At 40.8% G+C, this 25,916-nt stretch overlaps 1 protein-coding gene across 1 annotated transcript in view; it reads left to right on the forward strand.

Annotated features, from left to right (window-relative positions):
- Positions 1-25,916, forward strand: part of DGKI (diacylglycerol kinase iota) — a 403,345-nt gene that overhangs the window by 226,915 nt on the left and 150,514 nt on the right. The window contains 5 exon segments of the mRNA XM_073238393.1: positions 3,150-3,232; positions 5,088-5,148; positions 18,553-18,666; positions 19,944-20,081; positions 23,086-23,164. Coding sequence (XP_073094494.1) covers positions 3,150-3,232; positions 5,088-5,148; positions 18,553-18,666; positions 19,944-20,081; positions 23,086-23,164 — 475 coding nt within the window.

Raw genomic sequence — 25,916 nt, forward strand, 5'->3', positions numbered from 1 at the left:
CTCCTGAGTGTACACATGGGTACAGACGAGGAGCCTAATATGTGTTAATTAAGTAAATTAGGTATCCTTGGGATTGTTTGGAACCAGTTAAAAATATTTCTTAACCTCTTCCACTAATTTTTATTCAGCCCTTTCTTATCATCTGGGCAGCTCTCTCCATGATCACAATAATACCTCCAACATAAACCAAGTCTTGCTTAGTAACTCAATGTTTCAGACTACGCAAGAGTTATAATGCTTGAATGAAGGCTGATATCCTGTTTGAAGAGACCCATTCTTTAATTGGTTTTCCATTCTCCCAAATCATTTTATTTTCTTCTGTGCATATCATGTAGAATTTGCTCCAGAGAGTGAATTTTTTTTCTGTTTTGTCCATCTCTCTCTTCTCCCACCTCCAACTGCCTAGTACACAGTAGGTAAATAGATGAATCTTGTTCCTTTCCCTCTAGAACAATCTACTTATTTTCTGGGATGTTGTTCTCTCCTGCTATCCAACACCGGGAGCTGGAAAATAGTTTTATCACTCTGTAAGAAATACCCAATCTCACAGTATCTTCAAAAGCTCTGATCAAAGAGGTATTACATCTACAGCCAGATGTAAGAGAACCCTCTCCAGAGTGGGTTGGAATTGATGTGCGAGCCAGTTTTTCATTTAGAGAAAATGAAAATTCTCTTGCACAGTGGTGGTAGCGTTTGCATTTGGCATATAGCATGCAATGACTGTGAGAGTATTTGGGACTTCTTAGTGAATAATAGTTGTATAAATGACTGAGCAGATTTAATCCTGCCAGTGAGAAAGAAGTAAATTACTCTTGTCTTGGTGAATTAGTATTTATCAAATTTATTCTATTGAATAAATTACCTCTATTAAAGCCCTCAAGTAGCTTATCCTGGAGGTAACAGCAGAGTTAATAGAATTGACTTCAGTGTGTTAGACCTTTTCTCTCTACCCACCAGCACTGATTTCAAGCAGTGTCATACTTTTTACTCACCATTTTTCCTTATGAATATGTTTGAGAAAGATTACTTTTAAAAGAAGTAATTATATCATATTTGAAACATAAACTCTGATAAGGTAGCCATGTGACTATGTAAGTTATTTGTGCACCACTCCAGAGGGCATTATTCCAATGGCTACAGTATAAATGGCGCCTCCCAGAGGTGTACAGTGCAAAACGTGCCAGCCTTAATACCCCTTCCTCAAAAGGGCAAATGTAGAAAATCAGGTGTTCCAACTAACACACATTGAAAATGAGCAAAAACAAAATGGTGGGTTCGCTCAGACCTCTTGGAGAAATTTTATTTGAAGGAAAACAACCTCTAAGTGCTTTTTATTATTTTTTTAAAAGGTTTTAACTAATATTGTATGCATAAGAGGGGAAGCTGAAATTGAGATGTGTGCTCTGCCATTGCCAAAGGTGGGAAAAAGTAATTAACATTAACAATTCATATTGCTCTCAGAATCTAAAACTGAAAAATTAATTTGCTAGCAAGTCGGTTGGAAATTTTTTATAGATTTGTTGGCCATTAAAATGACTCTGGGGTTACCTATTAAACATAAAAGATTACTTGAGCTAATCCCCAACTGACTTGATAGCAAGGCTAGGCATGGGAAGAAAGAGAATGATCCAGTATTTTGTTAGTATTAATGAGTTTAAATCTATGTCTGCATTTTATAGGAAGCACAGTATGTCATTTGGTGAAACTGCAGGATTAGTTGTAATAATTAAGGATAGAATGTTATTCCTAAATTTATAGCAAGCACATGATAAAGCAGAACTTTTAAATTACAGGTTTGGATGAGACGGGAACAAAAGACCTGCATTGGCCTCTACAACAATTGGCAGAGCAATGTGATAATTATGAACTACGCTTTAGCCCTCACCCCCTCAAGTGTAATTAAATGAATAGATTAACAAGAGGCAAAAGAGAAAGGGACTAACTTTTACAAAGACCTATTTTGTGCCACATACTGCTTTAGATGCGAAACGCTTGCTGATTCATTTAATTCTCATAATCACCCTGGCAAGTAGATGTTGTCCTCCTATTTTATATGAATTTCTCCAAGATTATAAATGCTCACAATCATTTCAGTTAGAACACTAAAGTTCTGACTCAAATACCATGTTATTTCTACTGTACTAGGATGACTCTGAAATAGAGCATAGTAGATATCCAGAATTTGGAATATTTTAAGAAAGAGCCATCATGATATCTAACAAAGGAACCATAGTTATAAGCAAAAAATGCTGTCCTGTTCATCAAATATTATTTGCTGTGGTGGATAATAATCTGAAGTCAGGTACCCTTCTCAGCTGTAAAGCTCTTCTGATATGGTCTTAATGAAAAGATCCTTCTTCATTTGTTCTTTGCCCAATTCGCTTGAAGAACTGATCTCCAGAACTGCCTTGTGTTTCCCATGATGATCATCTCTGTACATGTCATAGTTACTTAAGACACTCCAAAAATGTTCACGTGAGAGAGAAATGTTTGACTTGGACAAACAGACACAGACTTGGGAATTGAAAAATATCCAAGTAAGATCTGATACCACTGGCTTGTTACATACATATGGGCAACTTCTCTGTGTAAGTAATGAGGAGCCTATAATACTTTTGCTTCGGTTAAAGATTATCTTGATAAAATCGAACTTAGCTAATACTGTCTACATTTCATATTATGCAAAGATAATAGTAATCTACACACTAAAATAAAAACAAGTATGATATTGCATAGGCTGACTAATAACTTCCCTATTATTTTCATATGTTAAGTAATGATGGTAAAATTAACAGATACTATTCATTGAGCACTTACTGCATACCAAGCACTGTGATGCGCTCCTGAATCATTGCATTTAATCCTTGCAACAAGTTTGTGAATGAGGCTTTCTTATCTCCATGTTACAGAGAGGGAAGCTGAGCTTAAGGAATCTGAGAAACTTGCCCAGATCACAAGATTGGACAGAAGTCTTATCTAGATATTCAACCTATGTGTAAATGTTGATGGCCAAAGTTCATGATTTTAACAACTCTGTATGCCATTTATAATTGGATGCTATTTTAGATAACAGAATTTATTAATTTTTAAATGAGCAGCTAATATTTGGAAATTTCTTCCTGTTATTGTCCTTTTATATTTCCTTCCAGGGAACCAAAGTCCTGCAGATGTTCATGTGGTACCTGAATCCACGGCAGGTCTTTGATCTTTCCCAGGAAGGCCCCAAAGACGCGTAAGTCTGGAAATACCTTCCATGGTCTGTACTCTTCTAGGCAATGGAGAAGGACTGTCTGCTGTGGAGTCAAGCTTCATTGTTTGATTAGCTTGTGAAATATTTTGACCATCTCTCCTCTACTGTCTCGACCCTACTCCCCTCCCTTTGAAATTTCATCTGCTATTTCTCCTCCTATTCATCCTTGGGCTAATTCTTTTCCAAACCATCTTCCTGGTCATTAACTCAGTGAATCCTTCAAGAGCATTTGCTGCCTATGTACATGAAACTGCAGAAGATTAACAAGTCTGTGAATTGAGAAAGGGTCTGTCGTTTTTCTATTTATGCACATACAACTTGGGAGAGGTACGTTAGCGGGAATGTGAGTGTACCTTTGTGGAGAGTGCCCATATTTGTTCATGAATATGTTCATGTATTTGAATTAAGGGTCATGTGGGCGTATTTATATCCATTTGAGAGAGATTGAGTAGAACTGTTCATTCTATATCAGAAAGGGGAGATATATTTTAATTCCTGCTCAATCCCCTTCCTGAGCTTCTCAGAAACTTAATTGTGTCTTTGTTAAAGTGTTGAAAACAAAGTTTAGGTATAGGTGATGTGTATCCTGTATTTTCCCTTTAATGGAGGGCACATGGTGGCAAAGAGTAGGACATTTCTGCTGCTGTCTGATTCCCTTTTAAAAAATCCATCTGCATTTAAATAGTTTGGACTATCATTAGACTATCACTTGGACTAACATTAGAATTTAAGGGATACTAATTAATTGTGAATAAGTAACAATATCACAGACAAAGAAATATCAGCTCTGTGAATGTAGAGAAATAATATTCCTATATGAAATGGATAAATTATATATTTTAAGCATTCAGGAGAACATTAAATACAAAATTAATTTTTGCTCTCAGTCCCTTATTCTATGAACTTCTTTGCCACTAGGGTTTGCTAGAAGACTTCTATATTTTTTCTGTATTTGAATGTTCTAAGGCAAATCTGTTACCCTGTTTTTGCCCTTTTAGATGCTTCTCTCAAAATTTTATCACTTTAGTTAGATTTCAGGTAGCCACTTCATAGATCATCAGAAAGAACATGGCAGGGCAGGAAATATTTTCAGAAAACCAATTTCATTTAAATTGTTGATGTTTTCTAGAGCAGAGCCATTAACAGCTTCACTGAAGCCAAGTTTTAAGCAGGGGCAGGATCACTGCATTTTCTCAAGTTTCAACAGGAACAATGAAATCTGATTTTATGCAGGCAAATTCAAAATAAAGAGAAATTAGTAAATCTTCCTTCTTTGGGCTGAGGAGCACAAATGTTGATTGGAGTGTAAGTGCGTGAGTTCAGAGACAGATGAAACCCGGGTGCGGCAGAAATGCGGGAGGGGCACCCCTCCCCCATCCCTGAAAAGGGTGCCAGGATTAACCGTGGGAAGTCCAGGTTTGGAAAAATAAATAGATCCAGGAAAAACCAGTAAAATAAGGAAGAGATATGTAAGGACTATTAACCATGATTTTTCTTTGAGAGAAGGACTCTGGGAAAGGCAAGGAAGTCAAAACTCACTAGGAAAGTAATGTGGGTTGACACACCAATAGGAATTATGGAAAATAAAGCTCTAGGACATCTGAAAATCCCATTCCAACTCTGGCCATTTAAAAATTTTTTTTGCTGCCAAACTCTAATGCCGTTGTTGGAGTCAGTCATCTTATGATGACTTGGTAACAAGTTTTTATGGTTCTGTGATTTTCATGATTATGCATTTTCTGCAGTGGATCCCACCTACCCGTTTGCTGTGTGTTTTCTCTCTACTATGCCCAGGGACGTGCTCTTCTCTTCACTTTCTCTTCTGTTTCCTCCGCAGGCTTGAGCTGTATAGGAAAGTACCAAATCTGCGAATTCTCGCCTGTGGTGGGGACGGAACGGTAGGTCCTTGAAAGAGAATCCAGTTCTCTCCAGTATTTTTCCATCTTGAGTCTTTCCTATGACAGTCCTCTTCATTTGTTTCCCCCTCACCGTCTTTCCAGTCCCCTAACACGTATGTGTCTCCCATGTGAATCACAGCCCTATGGGTTAGAAGGGACTTTGTTATTATCTTCATGGAGTCATGCTTGATTTTTCTAAATTATGTTTCATGCCCTTAACTATATCCCTTCCCATTCTACAAGGCAAGGATGTGGTCAGATCATTAGAATGAAGATTATAGATGACTAAATCCTTTTAAATGTACAAACTCATTTATTTCCATTTGTTCTTAATAACTGGTCACAATTATCAAAAAGTATGTGGACACAATTAAATTGGTGCTTTTTTTTTTTTAACTAGTAGAAATAAAACCTGAAATACTGACTAGCATTGGTTTGCCTTGAAGGTCATTCACTAGTATTCATTTTTGAAGAAAAGATGGAATTGGGCTGCAGTTTAGTATTATGTTTGTATTTCCCTCTGTTTCATCTCTTTCTCCATATCCCCTCTACATATGTTGGCGTATTTAGCAGAGGCCAAGAATCAGGACATTTAGATTCTACTGCCCAGTGCCTTTTTCTTACGTATCTGGAGTCCACTATCAGGGGACCTAGGATTTTACTATGAAGCTGTTCTTGACTTTTCTCTCATCCCCTAATTAGAATGTTTTATTCTCAAATGTAGCAGCAAAATCTAATTTTCTCTCTCATAGCACATGAGCATCTAATGTGGCTTTGAATGTGCATTAGACACTAGTGATGCAACTGGGAAGAAATGGAACAGGGATTCCACTGGTCCCTTAAGATAGTCTGTGGAGAGGAAAACATTTTTCAGTTGGGAAAATTCTATTTACCATTCTTCAAGGTTTGTAATACTCATTATTAGTCTATAAATTCATTATAAAGTCTTAGAGCAAAGAAACCAAACCTATTTCATTTTGTTTAACCCAGTGTTTTCCAAAATTATTTGTCCATGAAATTTTTTTCACCAACAATACCAATGAAATTTTGATCAACTGCAGTGTTCTAGGGAGATATATATTTAGGGATGTGTGTGTGTGTGTGTGTGTGTGTATACTTAATAAACACTTAATTGAGAATTAATTTAATTCTCACACACACACACATACACTGTCTTCTTCCTACCTCAGCCTTCCCCTAGATTAGTTATTTTAAATAAAAGGATAAACTCACTATGACTCTTAACTGCAATTATCTGTGTTATTTTAGAATCTCCTTCTCTTCCTATATGACTTCAGCATCCCACTCACATCTTTTCTCTCCTAAATCTCAGTGGCAACAACAGACAAGTTTAGGATGTGCCTAATGTCCTGAATATTATCTAGTTCTTCTCTTAGGTGACCATGACCTCACATCCACACCATTGTTCCTTCTCCATTTCCCACCTGCTCCATCTCGGTTTCTCGAGGCTTCATCGCTGATTGGGTGCTCCGCCTTCCGAACCTCCCATGGTCTACGGAGTCTCCCCTCTTGCTTCCTCCTCTCCTCTACTCGGACATATGTGTAGGAAGCACTGTTCTAGATTATGTGCCTTTGAGGCAGTCTCTGCAGTCAGATAAGTATTTGAAAACATGGGATTTCAAAACATAAATGGCAAATAGAAGAGAGAAGACAACCCAGTCCAGACACTTACGAAACACCTAGAATCATGGAGTCCAAGACAAAGTTAAAAGGAAAATGAGAAGAATAGAAGGGCCACTGATAGTCTATTCTGTCAAATCAACCAATCAGGGAGTTTCAAGAAACAGGCAATGGTTGTATCCTTAAGGAGGGGCTAGAGAATTATTGAATTTGAAGACTAGGATTTGACTGGTAAATTCATAATTCAATTAGTATGTCTGAGACAAAACCCAGAATAATGAGTAAGTAAGACTTGGTACATCCCCAATGAATCCTAGTGCCCAGACCACTTTACAGTGTTGAATATCTATGAATATACTCTGGGGCCATTCATATCACCTTGACACTTAGGCTACCTGGTCCTCCAACTTTTCTGATCCGGTCTTTTCAAGCATCTCTTCTTTAAATGTACCACAATTAGTATTCCACAAAGTAAAATATTACTTTTATGTTCAATGTACTTTTTCCTCTCAGGGACCTTATCTATGGTCTAAACTTCAGTGTTCATGTGCTTCCCCATAAGTCACAAATGCACTGAGGCATGCCTGTTACAAGCGACCCCAAATAAAAGTAGTGTATTTACCTGAGAGTCAGTGTGTATATGTGAACCAAGTGTTTTTGTCTTTAGCCCAGTCGTGCAGAATCATAACTCTGCCTATCTTGTACCTTATATAAAACCAGGATTATTCTGCCTCATTAAGGTAAGGTGGTTTGTGAAATGTTTATCAAGGTATGTGGTTGATATTTTAATTTTACTAGTTTAGAATGTGAAACTTTTAATTTTGAGTGGGTTTTGAGTAGTTTTGAGTGAACAAGAGGCCTCCTGATGGATTCACAAAGAAAAGTTGTTGGCTTTTGGCAAGTGAAGCATAATTCCTGAGAATGCCAGGTATACATTTGTCATAGGTTTTCAGCCTCTAGTCAGTGAGCATATCTAGCAGTGTAGGAGCTGTCAGAATTCTCTCAGTCTAGTAACAAGTTTCCAGAAAGAATCAGAAATGGAATGGTTTTGACTGATTAGGGTGAGGATATTTAACTCATAACCACATTAGTTTGTGTATAAATTATTATTTAATATGAAATCTTTCATTAATTTGGGAAAAAAAGGTTCTTAGACTTCAATAATAGTTACTTTAATTTTACGTAACATCACTCTTCCTCATGCTTTTTACTGTCTCCCACTATTGTACTTGGAGGAGGAAGAGAGAGTTCTACCACTATTTCTGTGATCTTTGGCATGTTCCTTAACGTCTTTTGAGAAGTTCTCATTCTGCAGAGGGATGCGTTTGGATTCATAACGGTCTTCACCATGGTAGCATTATAATAGTACAGAACATTGTTGTTCAAGCCACATTGTTAATTTTAAGTTTTCTAGAAGACACTTAAAGTAAGAAGCAGGTGAAATTAATTTTATAATGTGTCTTGTTTAAGCCAATATATCCCAAATATTGTCATTAATGAGACGTTTTATGTTCAATTTGTACCATCTCGTATGTATTTTCACTTAGAGTGCCTCCGGTTTGGATGAGCCATATTGGAGTGCTCAGTCACCGCTCGTGGCCAGTGGCCAGTAGCTGCTGCAGTGAGCAGCTCTGGTGTAATCTCTGCCACTGGTTTGCACAATTCTGAGGTGGTTGTAGGTATCAGATGGGCTGGTCTTACCTCTTACCTTTGATTTCAAGGCTGAGAAAAGTGAGTTAATAAGAATAATCTCAAACCTGCATGTTTACAAACTAGCAATGGTTGCTCTTGGACTGTGATATATTTGTAATGTCCCCCTTCTTTGGGCACATTTCCACCCACCCAGCTCGCTGTGGTTGCCACCTTGCTTAACTATTGAAGAGAATGTAAACCAAGACACTAGACACACACACACACACACACACACACACACACACCCCACACCCCCCCCACACACACACCCACCACCACCACCACCACCACCACCACACACACCCACCACCACCACCACCACTACCACACACACACACACACACACACACACACACACACCCCACCACCACCACCACCCCCAAGGCTCCTTAGGCTGTAACATGATCCCTGCTGGGTGGGCCCCGGAGAGCTGGCCTGGATCAGCAGGTCCACCTTTAACCAGGTTAACCACTTTCCAAACGTCTGCAGTTAACTTGCCTTTCACCACCTACTTGCTTCTTTCTTGTTCACCTGGCTGCCCTAGATGAGGACAGGCCTAAACAGTAGACGCTCCCACACCCTGACTTACTACAGCCACCACAGGGAAGAAACTAGTGTTTTCCTTTAACTGACAGCAGCTTGCAGGTCTTGCCAAGCCCCTTTTCTCCCAGACCCTCAGCCTCTCTATATACCCCCCTCTCTCTAGAGGAAGCTCCCAGAAGAGCATCAGTAGTCAATGTGAATGAGTGCAGGGGCATCCTAAGTCTACCTTCTATTTCAAAAAAGCTCATACATTGTCTTCTATCTTAATTTCTTTAGGAAGGAATTTAAGCGCAGTTGTTTTAACACATGATGAGCTCTATAAACCAGTAAGTTTCAAATATAAATTAGAATATTAATAAGCAGAATCATAATTGTATGTTAGGGACACCCAGTCATTAAATGCTGTCCTTATTATCTTTCAGAGTTCAGAAATGTTGCCCTTGTTTTCTTTTGATTTCTTAATATGTGTATTCTTCACTCTTCCCCCTGAATCTGATACAGGGAAATACAACACAACGTGCATTTGTTCTGTTCAAAGAAAATGTCAATTCACTGTCCCTCCACCCCACAGCTGCCTGAAACGTTAGTGTATTGCAGGATGAGAATACTGCTCAGAATGCCCTGGGGAGACATTCGGCGACGCTATAGCTGAGCATGGCCAGGTGGCGGCAGCATTGGCCGCTGCACAGCCAGGCTGCTCAGATACAAAGCCCAGGACCCTGTAGCTCTAGGTCATCAGTGCAGCTCTTCCCAACAGAAAAGCAGGAAGGGACACTGCAAACTAGAAAATGATTTCACTCTATCCAGATAGTTTTCTTCACTTGCAGTGGAAAATGCACCAAGTGTCCTGTGTTGCAATTAACTGAATTTAACTGAAGGGGTGTGCATGAGCTGGTGCAGATGATGTGGGGAAGTGTGAAAGGCCAGCACACACAGGCCCTGCCCACGGACCTGTAGTTTGGATTCCCAGCAGGAACAGGGGCCTGGTTCCTGGGCCAGGAGAGCTCCCATAACTGCTTTGGGCCTTAAGATCTTCTGTAGAGCTTTGCTTTTATAAGGACAGAGACACAGATTAATGCTCCAGATCTGTGATGTCTCCTGCTCTTGGGGGTGTATTTGTTTATAGTGTCTTTTTTCACAGCACCTTTCTGCTGTAGTGTAGCTTGGCTTTTACTGTTCTGGATAGTTTGTGAAAGGGAGAGCGTGTGATGTGATGGCAGTCAAAGGTGAGATGCATTTATGAACTTGAGGCTCAACCTGTCTTGAAGTGGAGCAGCAGGAAGAGCATTTTGCTTCTGGAGAAGTGGATCTTTATAGGTGAAGTAAAGAAAGAGGAAGAAAAATACAGCTTGATCACAGCTGCTGATGTTGGTTTAGCATGTGCTACTTGTCAGGCACATGCCGAGCAAGGGCTACATGTTATTTAATTGATAAAAATAACACTAAGAGGCAGGTATAATTAATTATCCTTTTTTACAGATGAGGGAATGTAGATTAAGTGACTTCCTAAAGTTACCTGGCCAGTATGAGCTTCAGACATCACTGGGCTCCCTCCAGCTCTGTGAGCCCTATACCCCTACCTTATGCTGCCCTCTGAAGAAGCTGGTTGTTGAGTGGCAGTGATGTAGATGTTGGATGAGAAAAATTATTCAGGAGCTGTGCAGAGGATCCGGATGTACCTCAGCCAAAGAACTGTTAGTCTAACATCGACTGTATACAATATTCATGACAAAAGGATGTTCTGTGAAAGGCAAGAGGCATTTGGTACTCCAAGGGCTATGTAGGGTTATATAATGCTGAAATACTAAATTTACCTGTTTGTATTCAGGGGAAATTAAATACTTGATTAACTGAAAAAAGGAGATAGAATATATTTATGCAGTTTTTAAAGCAGATCAGTTGATAAGAGAAGGGAAGTTCCTTTAATTCAAATCAACTGTGTGTTTTCCTTTTCTGTGTCTGCCAAGTGTAAGAGGGAAGGAGAAGGTGAGAAATCAAAGGGCTGTGCCATTTTGTGGAACCGTAACATCCCCTGGCTAATTGGTTCTCACCTTCTCTGAGAAAACAATAGGCACAGAGCTCAAGAGGGTTTGAATTGTACCCATCAAAAGACTATTAGAAGACACCCCTGCAATTCATGGAAGTTAGGGACACTTACTTCCAAGTCATTTGCACATTATTTGCATTTTACGGGCTGCTCATTAGTCCCCTCACCTTCCATCCATCTAGTGTTCCATCCTTCCTGGGATTTGGAGCTTGTCTTTACAGGCTCCTCTTCACTGGGAGTTGCTGTGCTGTGTTTGACTTTTCCCTTCTCTTTCTCTGCATCGCTTTACTCTGTGTCTTTAACTGGTGGAATGGTTTCAGGAGCTCGTAGGTGGCCGAGCTCCCGTCCTGGAGTGTCAGAGGAGTCTCAGGATTATCAGCGAGCCAGGGGGAGGTTGGGCTACTGTAGAGAGAGACTCTTCTGCCAGCCCCAGCAGGTCTGCCCCGTCCATTGGGCCTGGCCTCAGGCAGTGGTTCTGTGCCCTTCTCTCTGCCTGTGTCCCCGCCAGGGGGAGCCTGGGTCACACGCAGCCTCCTGCCAGCAGGGGGCACTTTTATTCACCCTTATCAGACAGAAGCCAAACTCCTGGCTTCCTTTGCATTTTGTGTTTTGTTTAATTCTGGCTCATGAAGATTATTTTTTCTATTGTTGTTTCTAGAGTGAAAGTGTGGAGTCACAGCGTTACCCTTACCAAGAAAGAGACACATATTTCAACTAAACATTTAAAAAAATTTCTAATTTAAATCTACCTAAAAATATAGACTGACTTATAAGTACATGTCATAAAAGGCAGGCTGAATGATCATCTCTCGGGAGTCTCAAAGAGACTGCCTTCTTTTCCCTGCTTTGTAGGGGACACTGAATTCGACTTGCACTGAGTTCCATTGTAGTTCCGAGAGAGTGTGGTTCTGCTCAGGGCTGTTTGAACCTGCAGCTATTGATCCCTGATTGTCGGAACTTCTGAGTGTCTGTGTCCTTTTTAATAATCTTAACCCCTTTCTTGTGGCTTATTAAAAGTATGTCCTTTTCCCGTGTGCAGTCTGTGCTTTTTAGCAGAGCAGATACAGCATCAGACAGATACGCAACCTCAAGTTGCGGCGCCTGGCTTTTATTCCCTTGCCCTTCTCCTGCAGTAAGCAGGCTCCGTTAGTGCCCTGTGGGAAAGAAGCGCTGAACCAGCTCCGGTCAGGATCTAAGGCTGTCTCAGAGTAAACTGCCCAGTTTGGGGGGACGGACACTTTTACAGATCTGGAGTTTTAGTTCATCGTGTTGGGTGAATATTGAGGCATGCCTTTCTAGAAGGTAAGCACACAACTTCAGACTTTTTGACAGACAGGCAAACCTTACTTCCTGGGAAGTAATCATGTGGAGAAGAAAGGATTTTGGATGGAAGCCAAGAGACCTGACGTAACTCTGACTGTCAATCTTAATTATTTAGGCTTGAGCAAGTTACATGACTTCTCTGCCCCTCAGTTAATCAATCTGCAAATTAACTGAACTTGATGAAATGTTGTCCCGACCCGCGGGATTAACGTGGAGTGTAGCCGGAGACGCCTGCAGAAATGAACAAGCAAGGGACACAAAGAACGACCAGCAAGACAGGGTGTCTGATCAAGCTGGCGCAGTTTATTTGCAGCAGGCTTAATTTATACAGATCAGCAAGGAAGGGGAGGGTCGGAAGCTGATTGGACACCAGGTGGTGCTGGCAGGGGTGTGTACAAAGTGATTGGGTCTCGGAGGGCACTGGCGGGAATAGCAAACCCGGAAAAGAAGCAGGAAATCCGCCATCTTGTGGGTGTGGGCCCTTTTGGTCTCCGGCATCTCCTCCTTTTCTATTCTTTTTAGGAGGGATTGGGACAGGAACTTGGAGCTTTTTATCTACTGGGTAGACGGTGCCTGTCTTAGGTTTAGAGGTTTTGTACCTGGCCTCTGTTTTTCAGGAGCTTGCCTCTTTTTGGAGTCGGCCTGATATCTTTAGGGGAGCTTGCCCTAATACTGGATCGGCCTACATAAATAGGAGCTTGCCCCAGTATTAGATCGGCCCCTGTCATTTTTATCAGAGGTCTTATGTCTGTCCTGTATTTCTGCAGGTACAACCTCTTAATTACCCGTCATTGACTACCCGCCTTAATAGCTGGACCTCAGCTTACCACCAGAGGACCTATAGACTGCCAAGATAAAATAGCATACCTCACAGCAGATATCTCTGCAGGCGGATTTTCATCCGGAAGAGGTTGGCAGCCCCAGTCCTGGAAATGTGTAAAAAAGCCCAAAATTATACCTACAATTAATGGCAAACCAGGGCCTTGTCCCGACCCCTGCCAAAAAGCCACTGAATTACACTCTACCTGTTACCGCTCTGTGATGCCCTTCAAGATTTTTATCGGACCTTTGGCCCTGAAAAAGTTCCTGTCTCAGCATTTTCATATTGGAACCTTATTCATGACGTCCTTGAGGTTCATTCACAAGATCCTGACATTAAAACTATAATCAAAACAGGAGAAAAAGCTCTCAGAGAGGACTCCCGACCGCCCTCTGCCTGCCCTTCTGTAGCCGTAGATATTCCTGATGAACCCATAACCCATACTGACAAATCCCCCGAATCTCAACCAGACACAGAATCTCCAAATACCCATGATAAAATTGATACCCAGGACATAGCTGATCCCCCTAAGATTCCAAATATTTATCCTGCACTTACGTCCTTTAAATCGCAAACTGAAGAATCCCTAGGAAATCAGACCATCCCTTGCCAGGCTGAAAGAGACCCCTGGCGCCCTACAGCGCCACCCTTTTATAATACCACCTACATAGGTTATAGACCCCCTCCGTATAATCCCATTCTGCCAAAAGGCGCCCCCATACCTCAAAATCCTACTCTAGAAGTACTTCATAACTTATCTTCTTCCACTGACCCCATCAGGCAAGTAAAACTTTCTCTAATTAAAGAAGTCTCTTCGCTTAAAGAGATACTACAACAAAAGCGTGAACATGTTCAGCTCGTTAAAGAGATTAAAGCCCTTGACTCAGAGCTCACTTCACTACATTCTGCGCATGCTTCGTCGCTTCCTAAAAAACCCACGAAGAATGCGAAACCTAAGAACCCAGTTTTAGCCTTTCCAGTCACCCGCGGCCGCCCGCTCGTCCGTGGTCGCCGCCCAGAAACCCCCCCAGAAGTCGTAGGAGAGAGTGAGGATGAAAATGCCCCCGATTCTCAAGATCCAGATATTTCAGACCAGGAACAAAACCCCGAGGGAGAGCCCTCAGACCATGAAGAGCCCAATACCAACATAAGAGATCCAGTTAAAGCCCAAAAATATCGCCGCCTGAATCTTAAACATTTAAAGGACTTAAAGGCAGCCGTCACCAATTACGGCCCCGCAGCTCCTTTCACATTAGCATTAATTGAAAGCCTGAGTGATCGGTGGCTAATCCCTAATGACTGGCTTTCCCTAGCCCGAGCTGCTTTGTCAGGAGGAGAGTATGTCTTATGGCGTACTGATTTTGTTGAGAACTGCCGTGAGACCGCGCAGCGCAATAGTGAAAGTAAAACCTCCCGCTCATGGACAAGAGATAAGCTTCTCGGCCGAAGTCCCTATGAAACAAACGAAGCCCAAGCAGCCTTCCCCCCAGGTCTCCTAGCTCAGGTCCAAAATGCAGCCCTTAAGGCATGGCGACGCCTCCCTCCTAAAGGCTCCGCCACTACCTCCCTAGCAAAAATCCGCCAAGGACCTGATGAACCTTACAGTGATTTCATTAGTCGCCTAACTGATGCTGCCGAGCGGCTAGTTGGGGGAGGAGAAACAGAAAGTGCCTTTGTTAAACACCTAGCTTATGAAAATGCTAATCCGTCCTGCCAAGAAACCATAAGACCCCATCGCTGTGGCAGTCTCACTGATTATATTAAACTCTGTTCAGGCATAGGTACCTCCCATGCAATTGGATTAGCCATAGGAATGGCACTTAAAGACATCAAAATAGATAATAATAAACAAAAAACCTGCTTTAATTGTAAACAACCAGGACATTTTGCTCGCCAATGCCAGGCAGAGACTCAGCCTCACCCACCTCGCACTTCCCTGCCTCATACACCCCTGCCTCGTGCTCCCCCCAAAACCCTATGCCCTCGATGTCGGCGTGGTTTCCATTGGGCTAATGAATGCCGCTCTAAAACGACTATTGAAGGTACCCCCCTTCCACCACTCCAGGGAAACTCCCAAAGGGGCCAGCCCCTGGCCCCATCACTGAATACGAACCAAGGGGCTATCAGGTTCGTTCCCCAAGCTCAACAACAGCAAATCCTCCCTGCGCAAGCATCAGCTCCCTCTCCCGTGCCACCCCAGGAAGCGCAGGCTTGGACCTCTGTTCCGCCACCAACACAATATTAGTACCCGATCAAGGTATCCAGTTGCTCCCCACAGAAACCTATGGGCCCTTACCCTCCAACACCTTTGGTCTAATATTAGGACGGGGGAGCTCTACATTAGCTGGCCTTCATATTGTACCAGGAGTTATTGATAATGATTATACAGGACAAATTACCCTCCTAGCTTCTGCTCCGACAGGCCCAATATCTATTTACAAAGGAAAAAGGATAGCTCAACTCCTATTGCTCCCGTTAGACTTAACAAACAAAAGTTACAATAAAAATTTCAGATTGAACGCTGCCTTTGGTTCCTCTGATGCTTATTGGGTGCAACAAATTACCACTGAACGGCCATTGTTAACCCTACAATTGGATGGCAAGTCCTTCGAAGGTTTAGTTGATACAGGAGCAGATGCTACAGTAATATCAGCCCAACAGTGGCCTCCCAGTTGGCCCTGCAGTACGTCCATAACCCATCTCAAAGGCATTGGCCAATCTACTAACCCAAAACAAAGTTCTAAGATCTTAAGTTGGAAGGATAAGGAGGGAAATTCAGGACAAGTCCAACCTTACATAGTCGCTGGATTGCCCATTAATCTATGGGGCCGTGACATTCTATCTCAATTGAAGCTCGTCATGGCCAGCCCAAATGACATAATTGCCCGACAAATGCTTAATCAAGGCTATCTCCCTGGCCAAGGTTTAGGAAAATACAGTCAAGGCATAAAAGAACCCCTTACTGTTATACCCAAGAATGACCGTTTAGGATTAGGGAACAACAATTTTCCATGAGGGCCATTGACCTTCCTGTACCCCATGCAGACAAAATAAAATGGAAATCAGATTCGCCTGTTTGGGTGGATCAATGGCCCTTGAATCAAGAAAAACTCACAGCAGCTACTAAGTTAGTACAGGAACAATTAGCTGCTGGACACTTAGAACCCACTACTTCTCCTTGGAATACGCCAATATTTGTAATTAAGAAAAAATCAGGAACATGGAGACTCCTCCAAGACCTCAGAGAAATCAACAAAACCATGTTCTCAATGGGGGCCCTTCAACCCGGTCTCCCCTCTCCTATAGCCATCCCAGCCAATTATTTCAAGATCATCATTGATCTTAAAGATTGTTTCTTTACCATTCCTCTCCATCCCCAAGATAGAGAGCGCTTTGCCTTTAGTATTCCTGTCACCAATTTTAAAGGACCCATGCACCGCTACCAATGGAAAGTACTCCCTCAAGGTATGGCAAATAGCCCCACGTTGGGCGCCAGTTGTCCCGACCCGCGGGATTAACGTGGAGTGTAGCCGGAGACGCCTGCAGAAATGAACAAGCAAGGGACACAAAGAACGACCAGCAAGACAGGGTGTCTGATCAAGCTGGCGCAGTTTATTTGCAGCAGGCTTAATTTATACAGATCAGCAAGGAAGGGGAGGGTCGGAAGCTGATTGGACACCAGGTGGTGCTGGCAGGGGTGTGTACAAAGTGATTGGGTCTCGGAGGGCACTGGCGGGAATAGCAAACCCGGAAAAGAAGCAGGAAATCCGCCATCTTGTGGGTGTGGGCCCTTTTGGTCTCCGGCAAAATAATTTCTAGGAATTCTCCAGCGCCCCAAAGATTCCAAAAGTACATGCCATTGTCTCTGGGGCGGTCTGGCCATATCCAGAACTGGGTTTAATTCTTTCTTTAAAGGCTCCCTGCCTTGGGTGTCTGGCACATCTAGTTTTAAATTCCATCTCTACTGCATAAATAATATGACATCAGGAGGTCACTGACCCTTCCAAGTCTTGGGTTTCTTATCTATAAGATGAGATGTAAGTTATATCCATCTTATGAATTATTTTGAAATCTAATGAGATAATTCATTAGAGAACTTTGCTCAGGGACCAGCACACAGACTGCAACCAGTATGTCACTCTTGTTAATTGCAAAATCCTTGAGAGTAGGTAGGCATCTTCCTCCTCCATCTTAGTCTAGCTTATTTATCATTTTATATCAGTTGCTCAGTTCTGTAGTGTTCGGTAAATGCACTGTTAAAGTACGATTATCAAGGAAATTAAAAACATGACTTTCACAGAAATGCAGAATGAATACATGTCAAAAATTTATTTAGCTTCTAATGAAGGAACCAACAAGATGATAAAGTTGATTTATTGGAGGACTAGAAGAAAAGGATTTTATAGTTTATATCAAAATAATTTTCCTATTGTGAAACAAAAAATGGTTTATGCCCCTTTAAAGTAATCTTCTATTCTGAACATTTGTATCTGTACAGGGCAGACATCTTCAAAATAACCTGCAAAGTCTTAGGCAGGCCTGTGGAGAACTGCTTGTGTTCTCTGGCACCGTGAGGACGTGCAAGTCTCCTTTTGCTCTTTCCAAGTTTTAGATGATTTTTCTAAATAGTTATAGTAAGATTGAACCTCAAGTATTATTTATCTTAGGAAAAGATGAAACAGAAATATGATTCTAGTATGTAAGTATCTATTTTCTGCCTAAACTTATAATAAGTATTAGGTCCACACATAATTATGTTTTCACAATGTTTCATTAAAAGGATTGCAGGGCATTTAGGAAAACACTACTAATTTCAAAGGTGATACCATGGAGGGTATCAGGGATTTATGTACATTTTAGTTTATAAAAAATTCGGTGAGATAAGCATTATAATCTCTGTTTTGAAAATCAGGTGAATGAGCCTCAAGTGAGGTCAAGTCATTTAATCAAGAACATGTAGCCAACATGAGCCAGATTTGAAATTCAGTCTGATTCTGAGTCTTATATTCCCTCCAGTGACCTGTGTTCTACCTTCCTCCATTTTAAACTCTCCTAAATTTTAAAGTAGATCTGTTGTTGAGCATACAGATGAATAGGTGTAGTTTTACCTGTAAGATAGAGTATATACAAAGTGTCCTTTTCCATGTAAGAGACTTGCCATTTTGGAACCGCCTGAGAGACGTGGGCTTTCTGTTTTCCTGGCCACTGGAGGGATGTCTTAATGAAAAAATAAAAGGATTCCATTTCGGTCTTTAAAGCCTCTTCCTCCTCTCAGGTTGTCTTCTCTGTAACTTATCTGTCTTTCTTATCTCTCTTCTGGCCCCCAATGTGTCTGTAGGTGGGCTGGATCCTTTCCATTCTGGATGAACTGCAGCTGAGCCCCCAGCCTCCCGTCGGGGTCCTCCCTCTGGGGACTGGCAATGACCTGGCTCGGACTCTCAACTGGGGTGGGGTAAGAACGGCCCCTGGGCTGCCCGTGTCATCAGCGGCAGGGTCCCCAGACCCCCAGATGTTCTCATGGAAGGGGGAATATGTCTCCCCTCCAAGGAGTAAGCTGGAGTTGAGAATTGAGGTGCCCACAAACCATGATTGTATCTGGTACCTTCTTCAGTTTAAACTTACAATCAGCTGGAGAAGAAGGGAAAGCATAGTGTAAAAAAAAAATGGAGTTAGTACAGGACCTGGGCTTTTTGCAATAGCCACTAAAAGACAGCAGGTGGGTTGGCTTTAAGCCTTGATGTAAAGCGATCACACAGACTTGAATTGATCCTGACCTGCAGCCCTGGCGGAATAGCAAATCTGGTTCAGACCTTATTTTGCAAGAGTCACTTTTTCTGAGCATTTGGTTTTTCCGGTCAGATTTATCACGGCTTTGGTTTTCCACCATGAGCCGACCGCAGGCCAGCTTAGCGGGCGTAGCTTCCCTGTCATCACCGGATATCTCACTATTTACTTCTTTACAGTACTAAGAGAGTAAGGAGGCACAGTGTGCTGCCTACCAGCTTTTCATCTGCTCATATGAGACCATTGCCTGGGCTCCAGGAAAATTATCATCAGATATTTGCAGATAGTAATTGGGCCTTGGTTGATTAAGCTACACAGGTCTTTTTTTGTTGTTGTTTTAAGTATAATGTAAATAAATATATTTACATGAAGCCATGTATTATCCAAATCCATGACCTGACTATCCTTAATGCATGATCAGGGGTAAGTAGCTACCTCACAGGGCTATTCCTCAGTCAGACTTGCTGCAGGTCAGAGAAGCAATGGTGTCCTGCTACAAGGGTAAGGAGAGGTGAGTGGAGTGGAATGCTGGTATAAGAAATTGTCTGTCAGCTGCTGCCTTGATCATTTTCCCTCTTTTCCACACTTACTTTCTCCATGTATCCCCCAAATTCCTCTAGTAGAGGGTCTGGGGAGTCCTGTTTTCACCCTGATAAAAGCAGCCATCCCGCATGGCCCTCAAATGCCTACCACTGATTATTGGTTCTTTGTGCTGGCAAAAATTATTCTCCAGCTCAAACCGGGTAGAGTTAGTGTTTTCGTGCACATTACCTGTGACTATTGTCTTAAGTTCTAAGTACCTTGAGGAAGACAGTTTAACCCCGAGCCCTGCTAGAAGCATAATAAACAGAGCGCTGTAGCAGAAGAGCTCTTCCTTGCATGAAAATACCTTTGGCTCCGGTGCTGCTGCTCCAGACTGCCATGTGTGTGTTTTTGATTCCTTAGGGCTACACTGATGAACCTGTTTCTAAGATCCTTTGCCAAGTAGAAGATGGGACAATTGTACAGCTAGATCGCTGGAACCTCCATGTGGAAAGAAACCCAGATTTGCCTCCAGAAGAACTTGAAGATGGCGTCTGTAAGGTCAGAGAGTTCTTTCTTCAGTTTAAAGGAGCCCTGGAGCATCTGCCTGAGCCACAGAAAATACATTTCTGGGTGGAGAATCATGTGCTGATTCCTTCCTAGGAGATAACAGGATAGTGGTGGAGTTTCTGGCCACGAGGCCTATGAGTGTAACGCTACCCCAGTGATTCTGCCCCCTAGACTTCTAAGGACTTAGATTCCAACCTGCTTCCAGAGCTCAGGGAGCAGTTCTCTGTCCTCAGCTTCCGTACCAGAAAGATGTGTATGTATTTCCTAATCTTTCAAGTTCATTGTGAATACATAACCTATGAGAAGATGAGACATGGATGTTCTGAAGCATTAGGCATATGCTCTTTTCAGTAGAAAGATAACCTCCTGAGATTTCTGGTCTGGTATCACATAACATTTATGTTTAGGAAATATTAACTAAGTCATTTTTAACACTTGTATGGAACTTAAAGATTCCTATTTAAATGTTTTTTTTTTTTTTTGACTTTTTTGACTTAAGTGGTTTTCCTTCAGTGATTGAGCTTTTACTTCAACTCAGGACAAACCAAGGGATATAGTTGTAAATATGCTCATGTAGAGCTTCACGGGAACATTTGGGTCTAAGTTTTGGCCTCAATTCAGATAAATTTGATAGGTTGCCAAGTAGCTACTTCCTCCATATTACTTGCTACTTTTCTTCTATGGTAGTATTTTCAGGCTCTTCTATGCCTAAGAATCTCCAGGTCTGCCTGTTAAAAATACAGATTATGAGGCCTCAGACTCCAGGGATTCTGATTAAGTAAACACAGGTTAAGGCCCATGAATCTGTACTTGAAACTTGCCCCTGCTATGTTGGATTATCCCATTGACTGAAGCCAAGATTTCATGGATGTTTCAGCCTTAAAACAAACTGAACCCCAGTTATCATTTTAGACCAAACCAACACCCATTTATTCATTAATGCCATGATCCTGACCAATTATGATAAATAGTCAAGTTTCTTATTTGGCTAAAGTGGATTAAAGTATGTTTTACCTTGTCTTCATGTTTTGTTTTGTTTTGTTTTGTTTTTCACCTAAACCATGATCCAGAATTTGTAAGGTTTCCAGTAGATATCATGATTTCTTAATTGATCATGAGTTCATAATGTCACAATGTTTTTTAAACAGCAAGTATTATCTTGGGATATGATGTCTAATGTATTTGACTTACAGAACTTGGATAGAAAACAGCCAAAGTGAAAAGTGTGCCATATGGAAACTGTAACATTCTTTCCACACTAAATGTAGAATTGTTAGGCCCCCAACTGAAATTTGTATTTGAATCTCTTCCCAACAGCTTAAGAAATGGAAAGACTTCTTGGTGCCACCAGGGAACAATAATATAGATAATTGAAGGGCTTTGAAAATGGATCTTTGAGGAGATGTGTAGGAAGTCAGGGCAATTTTTCCTGGAAACTATGATGAAGAACTTAGTAACAGACTAAATCGGGGGATGATTTAGGGGATGGTGACCAGATGTTCCACTAAGTTATCAGTAGATGCTAAGACATGAGTTAGAATTGTTGCCAAAAGAACAAAAATGGTAGAGATGAACGTATCTGTGGTTTTGGCAGGATCCCCAGTCTCTGCTGTCATTACTAAGGACTGGTATTTTGTTTAAGAGCAGGAACTGGACATTCTCAAATATGAAGCCAGGAGAGGGTGTCGTGATGTTGACATTGCTCTGTTTTTAGTTTCTCTCCACGTTCTCTGTTGTACCCATTTCTAAAGGATGATTTGACCTCTGAATCATTATTTTAAGCTCTGACCCAGGACCCTTCATGAAAGGTTCATTCTTTATTTCCATTGGAGACCAAGGCAATCCATTTTCTTTCTTTCTGTATTAATATCTCTCTTTCACTCTCCCTTTCATTCCATTTTGTCCTTAATGGGACAAGGTTCTCACTCTAGTCAAATAGAAAATTATACTTTGACACATGAAACACTGTAATACACTTATTTTTGGAATATTGAGGGTTAAACACTTATTTCTAATAGAAGAGAAGTATATTTCTGTCTGGAGGATAAACCTGATAATTATCTGGAAACATTATCCAAGTTGAGATAAAATTACCTCTCTATTTACTTTAACATTTATCTTCTACTCTGTGCTGCAGAGAGAAAAGTGGAAGAATCACCATTTCCCGTCTGGCATTTTCCACGCGCCTTTCTGATTGTTCTAGCAGTGAATCAAAGCCTTAAAATCACAACGAAATTTGAGGTTTCAATGCACGATTTTAGGTTTTATAGTTCTCTCCTTTTACTGAACTTGAAGCGATAATACTCAGGGGCCCAGAGGACTCTGGGAAGGAAAGCTAAGACTTGTGTGTGTATCTGTGTGTCTATGTTTGCGTATTTCATGGTCATATGCAAGATATGAGGCTTGATAGACTTACTAGGAACCTGAATCATACCGAGATATATGTACATAGATCAAGAATAGCTGAATGTCTCCCAGTGCCTTATTCCTTATAACTTTTATCAAAATATGTAATTTTAAAAATAGGTGAAGCATAAACAGATTAAATATTATTCATTTTAAATTGTAATATTAATATGCTGAACATAAATTCTCAAAGAGTATCCATTGATTCAGTGGATTAGACATGACCTTACAACTGAACTTGGTTTGCTTAGTGAGTCATCCTTTGTAACTTTTGCAAATCTGCATCCCCCAGCTTAATTAGGTTCTCTTAGTAATATCCACAAGGAGAGTTCTAATTTAATAATTCGTATTTGTGTCTCTTGTTTTCTATACTACTTAAAATTCTTGGGAGTATTATTTGATTTGAGCTTTCACTAATGAATTAATTTAAAAAATCCTGTCCTTTTTATGTAAACTCCCTCTCCCTTGGGTTGTGACTCATCTTTCCTAGGGACTGCCCCAGAGATGGATGTCTGGCTTTAGGGCTTCATTTTTCTCTTTCCTCCTGTTACACACAACTTAACTTCTACCTTTTTGTTCATCGTTGCAGCTTCCTCTGAATGTTTTCAATAATTACTTCAGCCTGGGATTTGATGCCCACGTTACACTGGAGTTCCATGAATCCAGAGGTGAGGACAACGTCCCATTTCCATCTCCCAGGGAGGAAGTTTCCAGCAGGTGTTTTGCATGTTCCCTTTTGTTTGCATATCACTTACGTGTTGATGGTGTGCTTCAGTGTTGTTTCATTTTAACTTTCATGAGGACCCTGGGAACTAGACAAGATAGGAACTTACTATAAATGGGACCCTGAGACTGAATGGTTAGGGTCTCAAAAATGGGAAAGGGCACAGCCGGAGGTCTGCTCCAGGTCTTGGGGCTGCTAATCTTTAAGTATGACTAGAAATTTTGAAGTTAATAAACTACTAGCAAGTGATAGAGATTCTTTCACTAGTGTCATTAGGATAGTCATAGCTTCTCAAAACAATCATTCAAGTCTAACACTTCATAACCAGGCCCACTGAAATCTAGCAAAAACATAAAAGTCCTCCCCATGTGCATAAAAGAAACAACACCTTAGAACAGTAGAGGGGCCATAGGCGGTTTGGGTTGGAAGAAAAGGGTATGATGGTGATTGCATTAGGTGTAGAAGGTGCTGGGGATCACCCCCTGAATGGGATAGAAGGGGGATCAATGAAGATGAGAGGGTCAATTTAAGCAAAGAGATGGAGTCAGTACTGGGGAAGCAAAACAAGTTTTGAAAGAGAACAAAGATGAAATAATGACATACAGTTAAGTAAATTTTATTGAAAATTCTTATGCCATTCAGAGCTGAGAAAGTTTAGGATTTAGGCTGATACTTTGAAGCCTCCGTCTTCTACACTTGTTGACTCAGTGTCTCTTAAACTCTCTCATAAATTCTCTTATTGTAATTAGACTAAACATTTGTGTCTATTCCTATATTTGTAACTATATCTGTACCTAGTCCCTTATGAATATGTTAATATATAACGAAAATAATGCTAGGCTCTAGGGTAGTTAAGTAACTTATGAGACAAAAGTAAAAAAAATGAAGGATTATTTTACTTCTTTTCTTCCAGATTTGTCAAGAGCAGAAGTGGTTTTAACTCACTAAAGTTGAAATACAGAGTCTTAAAAGCTAGAATTCAAATGTTCGGATTCCAGTAATAAAGGCAGAGAAAATTCTAATAACACTCCAATGCACTAAAGATGAGTGGAGCTATACAGGGTGAAGACTGTTAGAACACACTAGGGAACCAAAGTCCAAACCTGTAATTCTCTTACTGAATTCAGCAGTTTAGGTAGATTTTGCCTTTCTACTTTCATGAAGTTTTGAGGGTCAAATGCTGTGCCAAATAAAAGCAATACTGGTTGAAAAGAGAACCATAGTTCGGCTTTTCTTTCTGATTAGCCAGAAAATCACAGATAGAAAGATTGGTTGATAACATAACCACAAATAGCCAAATCAGAAACCGAATCAAATACACCACTACCTCCCCACCTCTGTGCCATAGACAGTTCTTGGAGATAAGGTATTCAGAGGGTCTTATGTTAGGGCCGACATTTATCACCAGTTTGCCCTTCCTGTCTTTAAGGAGACTTAATTTGGGGAAGTAAATGGAGATTTCTTTCTCCATTTCTTACCCCATTTTTCCTTTCAGATTCTTCAGAAGACTCCAGATCTGACTTGCTAGTAAAATTCTTAAGTTCATTAGCAAGATTTGTAAAATAACACAGTTGTCACTAATGGATGTATCTCCCAAAATAGACAGCCTGGCATGAATGGAGGCCTAAATGAGTTAGTGGCTCACAATGAGCTCATTCAGGGGAGCCTGATATTTATCTAATGAATCTGAAAGTTATCCTACTGATATATTTCCTTGCATTATGATGAACTTCTATGCCTCAGAGTAAGAAAGGAGCAGAAAGAGAGATGTTAATGTGGAAAGACCGGGCAGGCTTCGAAGATAATTCTTGTGGGAAGGTGACCTTCTTTTACTTTAAGCTATGGGACTCTTTCATTTTAGAGAAGACTATGCAAATTATGGTGCATATGTATATATACATAGTTTTATATATATGTGTGAGATTATAAAACAATTGGATAAAAAATGCCAAGCATTAATCTATGAACAGTTTGTTGCTGAGGCTTAGTATAAGTGCTTCCACGAATACAGAATGAAATTGCGAACATTTGTCCTGCAGGTAAACCAGAGCCTTTGAGGAAAAAATTAATTACCTGTAGAAAATCAGCTGAAGAGCTGATAAGGGAGAATTGATGTAGACTGAGAGAAACAGCTGCAACATTTGTGAAGGTGATGTAGAAAGGGTACAAATAAATATCCATAAAATATTGGAACCAGATTTGGTTGATACGCCTAGAGCAAAGGTGGGGACTTTTTAGTATCTGGAAATCTATTCTTTTTGTGTTAAATAAAAATCATTATTTATGATGAAAAGCATAATTACTCAAGTACAAATACTTCAATTATAAAGTATACATATACTTTATATATATATATATATGTGTGTGTGTGTGTGTTTTCTGTTTATTTGGATTTTCCCTGTAGTTTGACTTCAATAGTCAAATATCAAGCTTATATATTATAAACAAATATCAAGCAAATATATATATATTCTGTATTCTGTTTTCTGTTTATTTGGATTTTCCCTGTAGTTTTACCTCAAGAATCAATATGAAGCTCACCAGCAGAAGGAAAAGATAGCCAGGTCACATTTTCAATACAAGTGGACTGACTGACTTGTATTGGTAGATAGTGAGTGGCTGTTCTCAAGCCAAGAACACTCATAGTTGAGACTCTGCAAACTGTTCTCAAACAGAGCCACTCACAGCTTGAGACT

Source organism: Manis javanica, chromosome 6, assembly GCF_040802235.1.
Source record: "Manis javanica isolate MJ-LG chromosome 6, MJ_LKY, whole genome shotgun sequence".
In the NCBI taxonomy this organism is placed as follows: domain Eukaryota; kingdom Metazoa; phylum Chordata; class Mammalia; order Pholidota; family Manidae; genus Manis; species Manis javanica.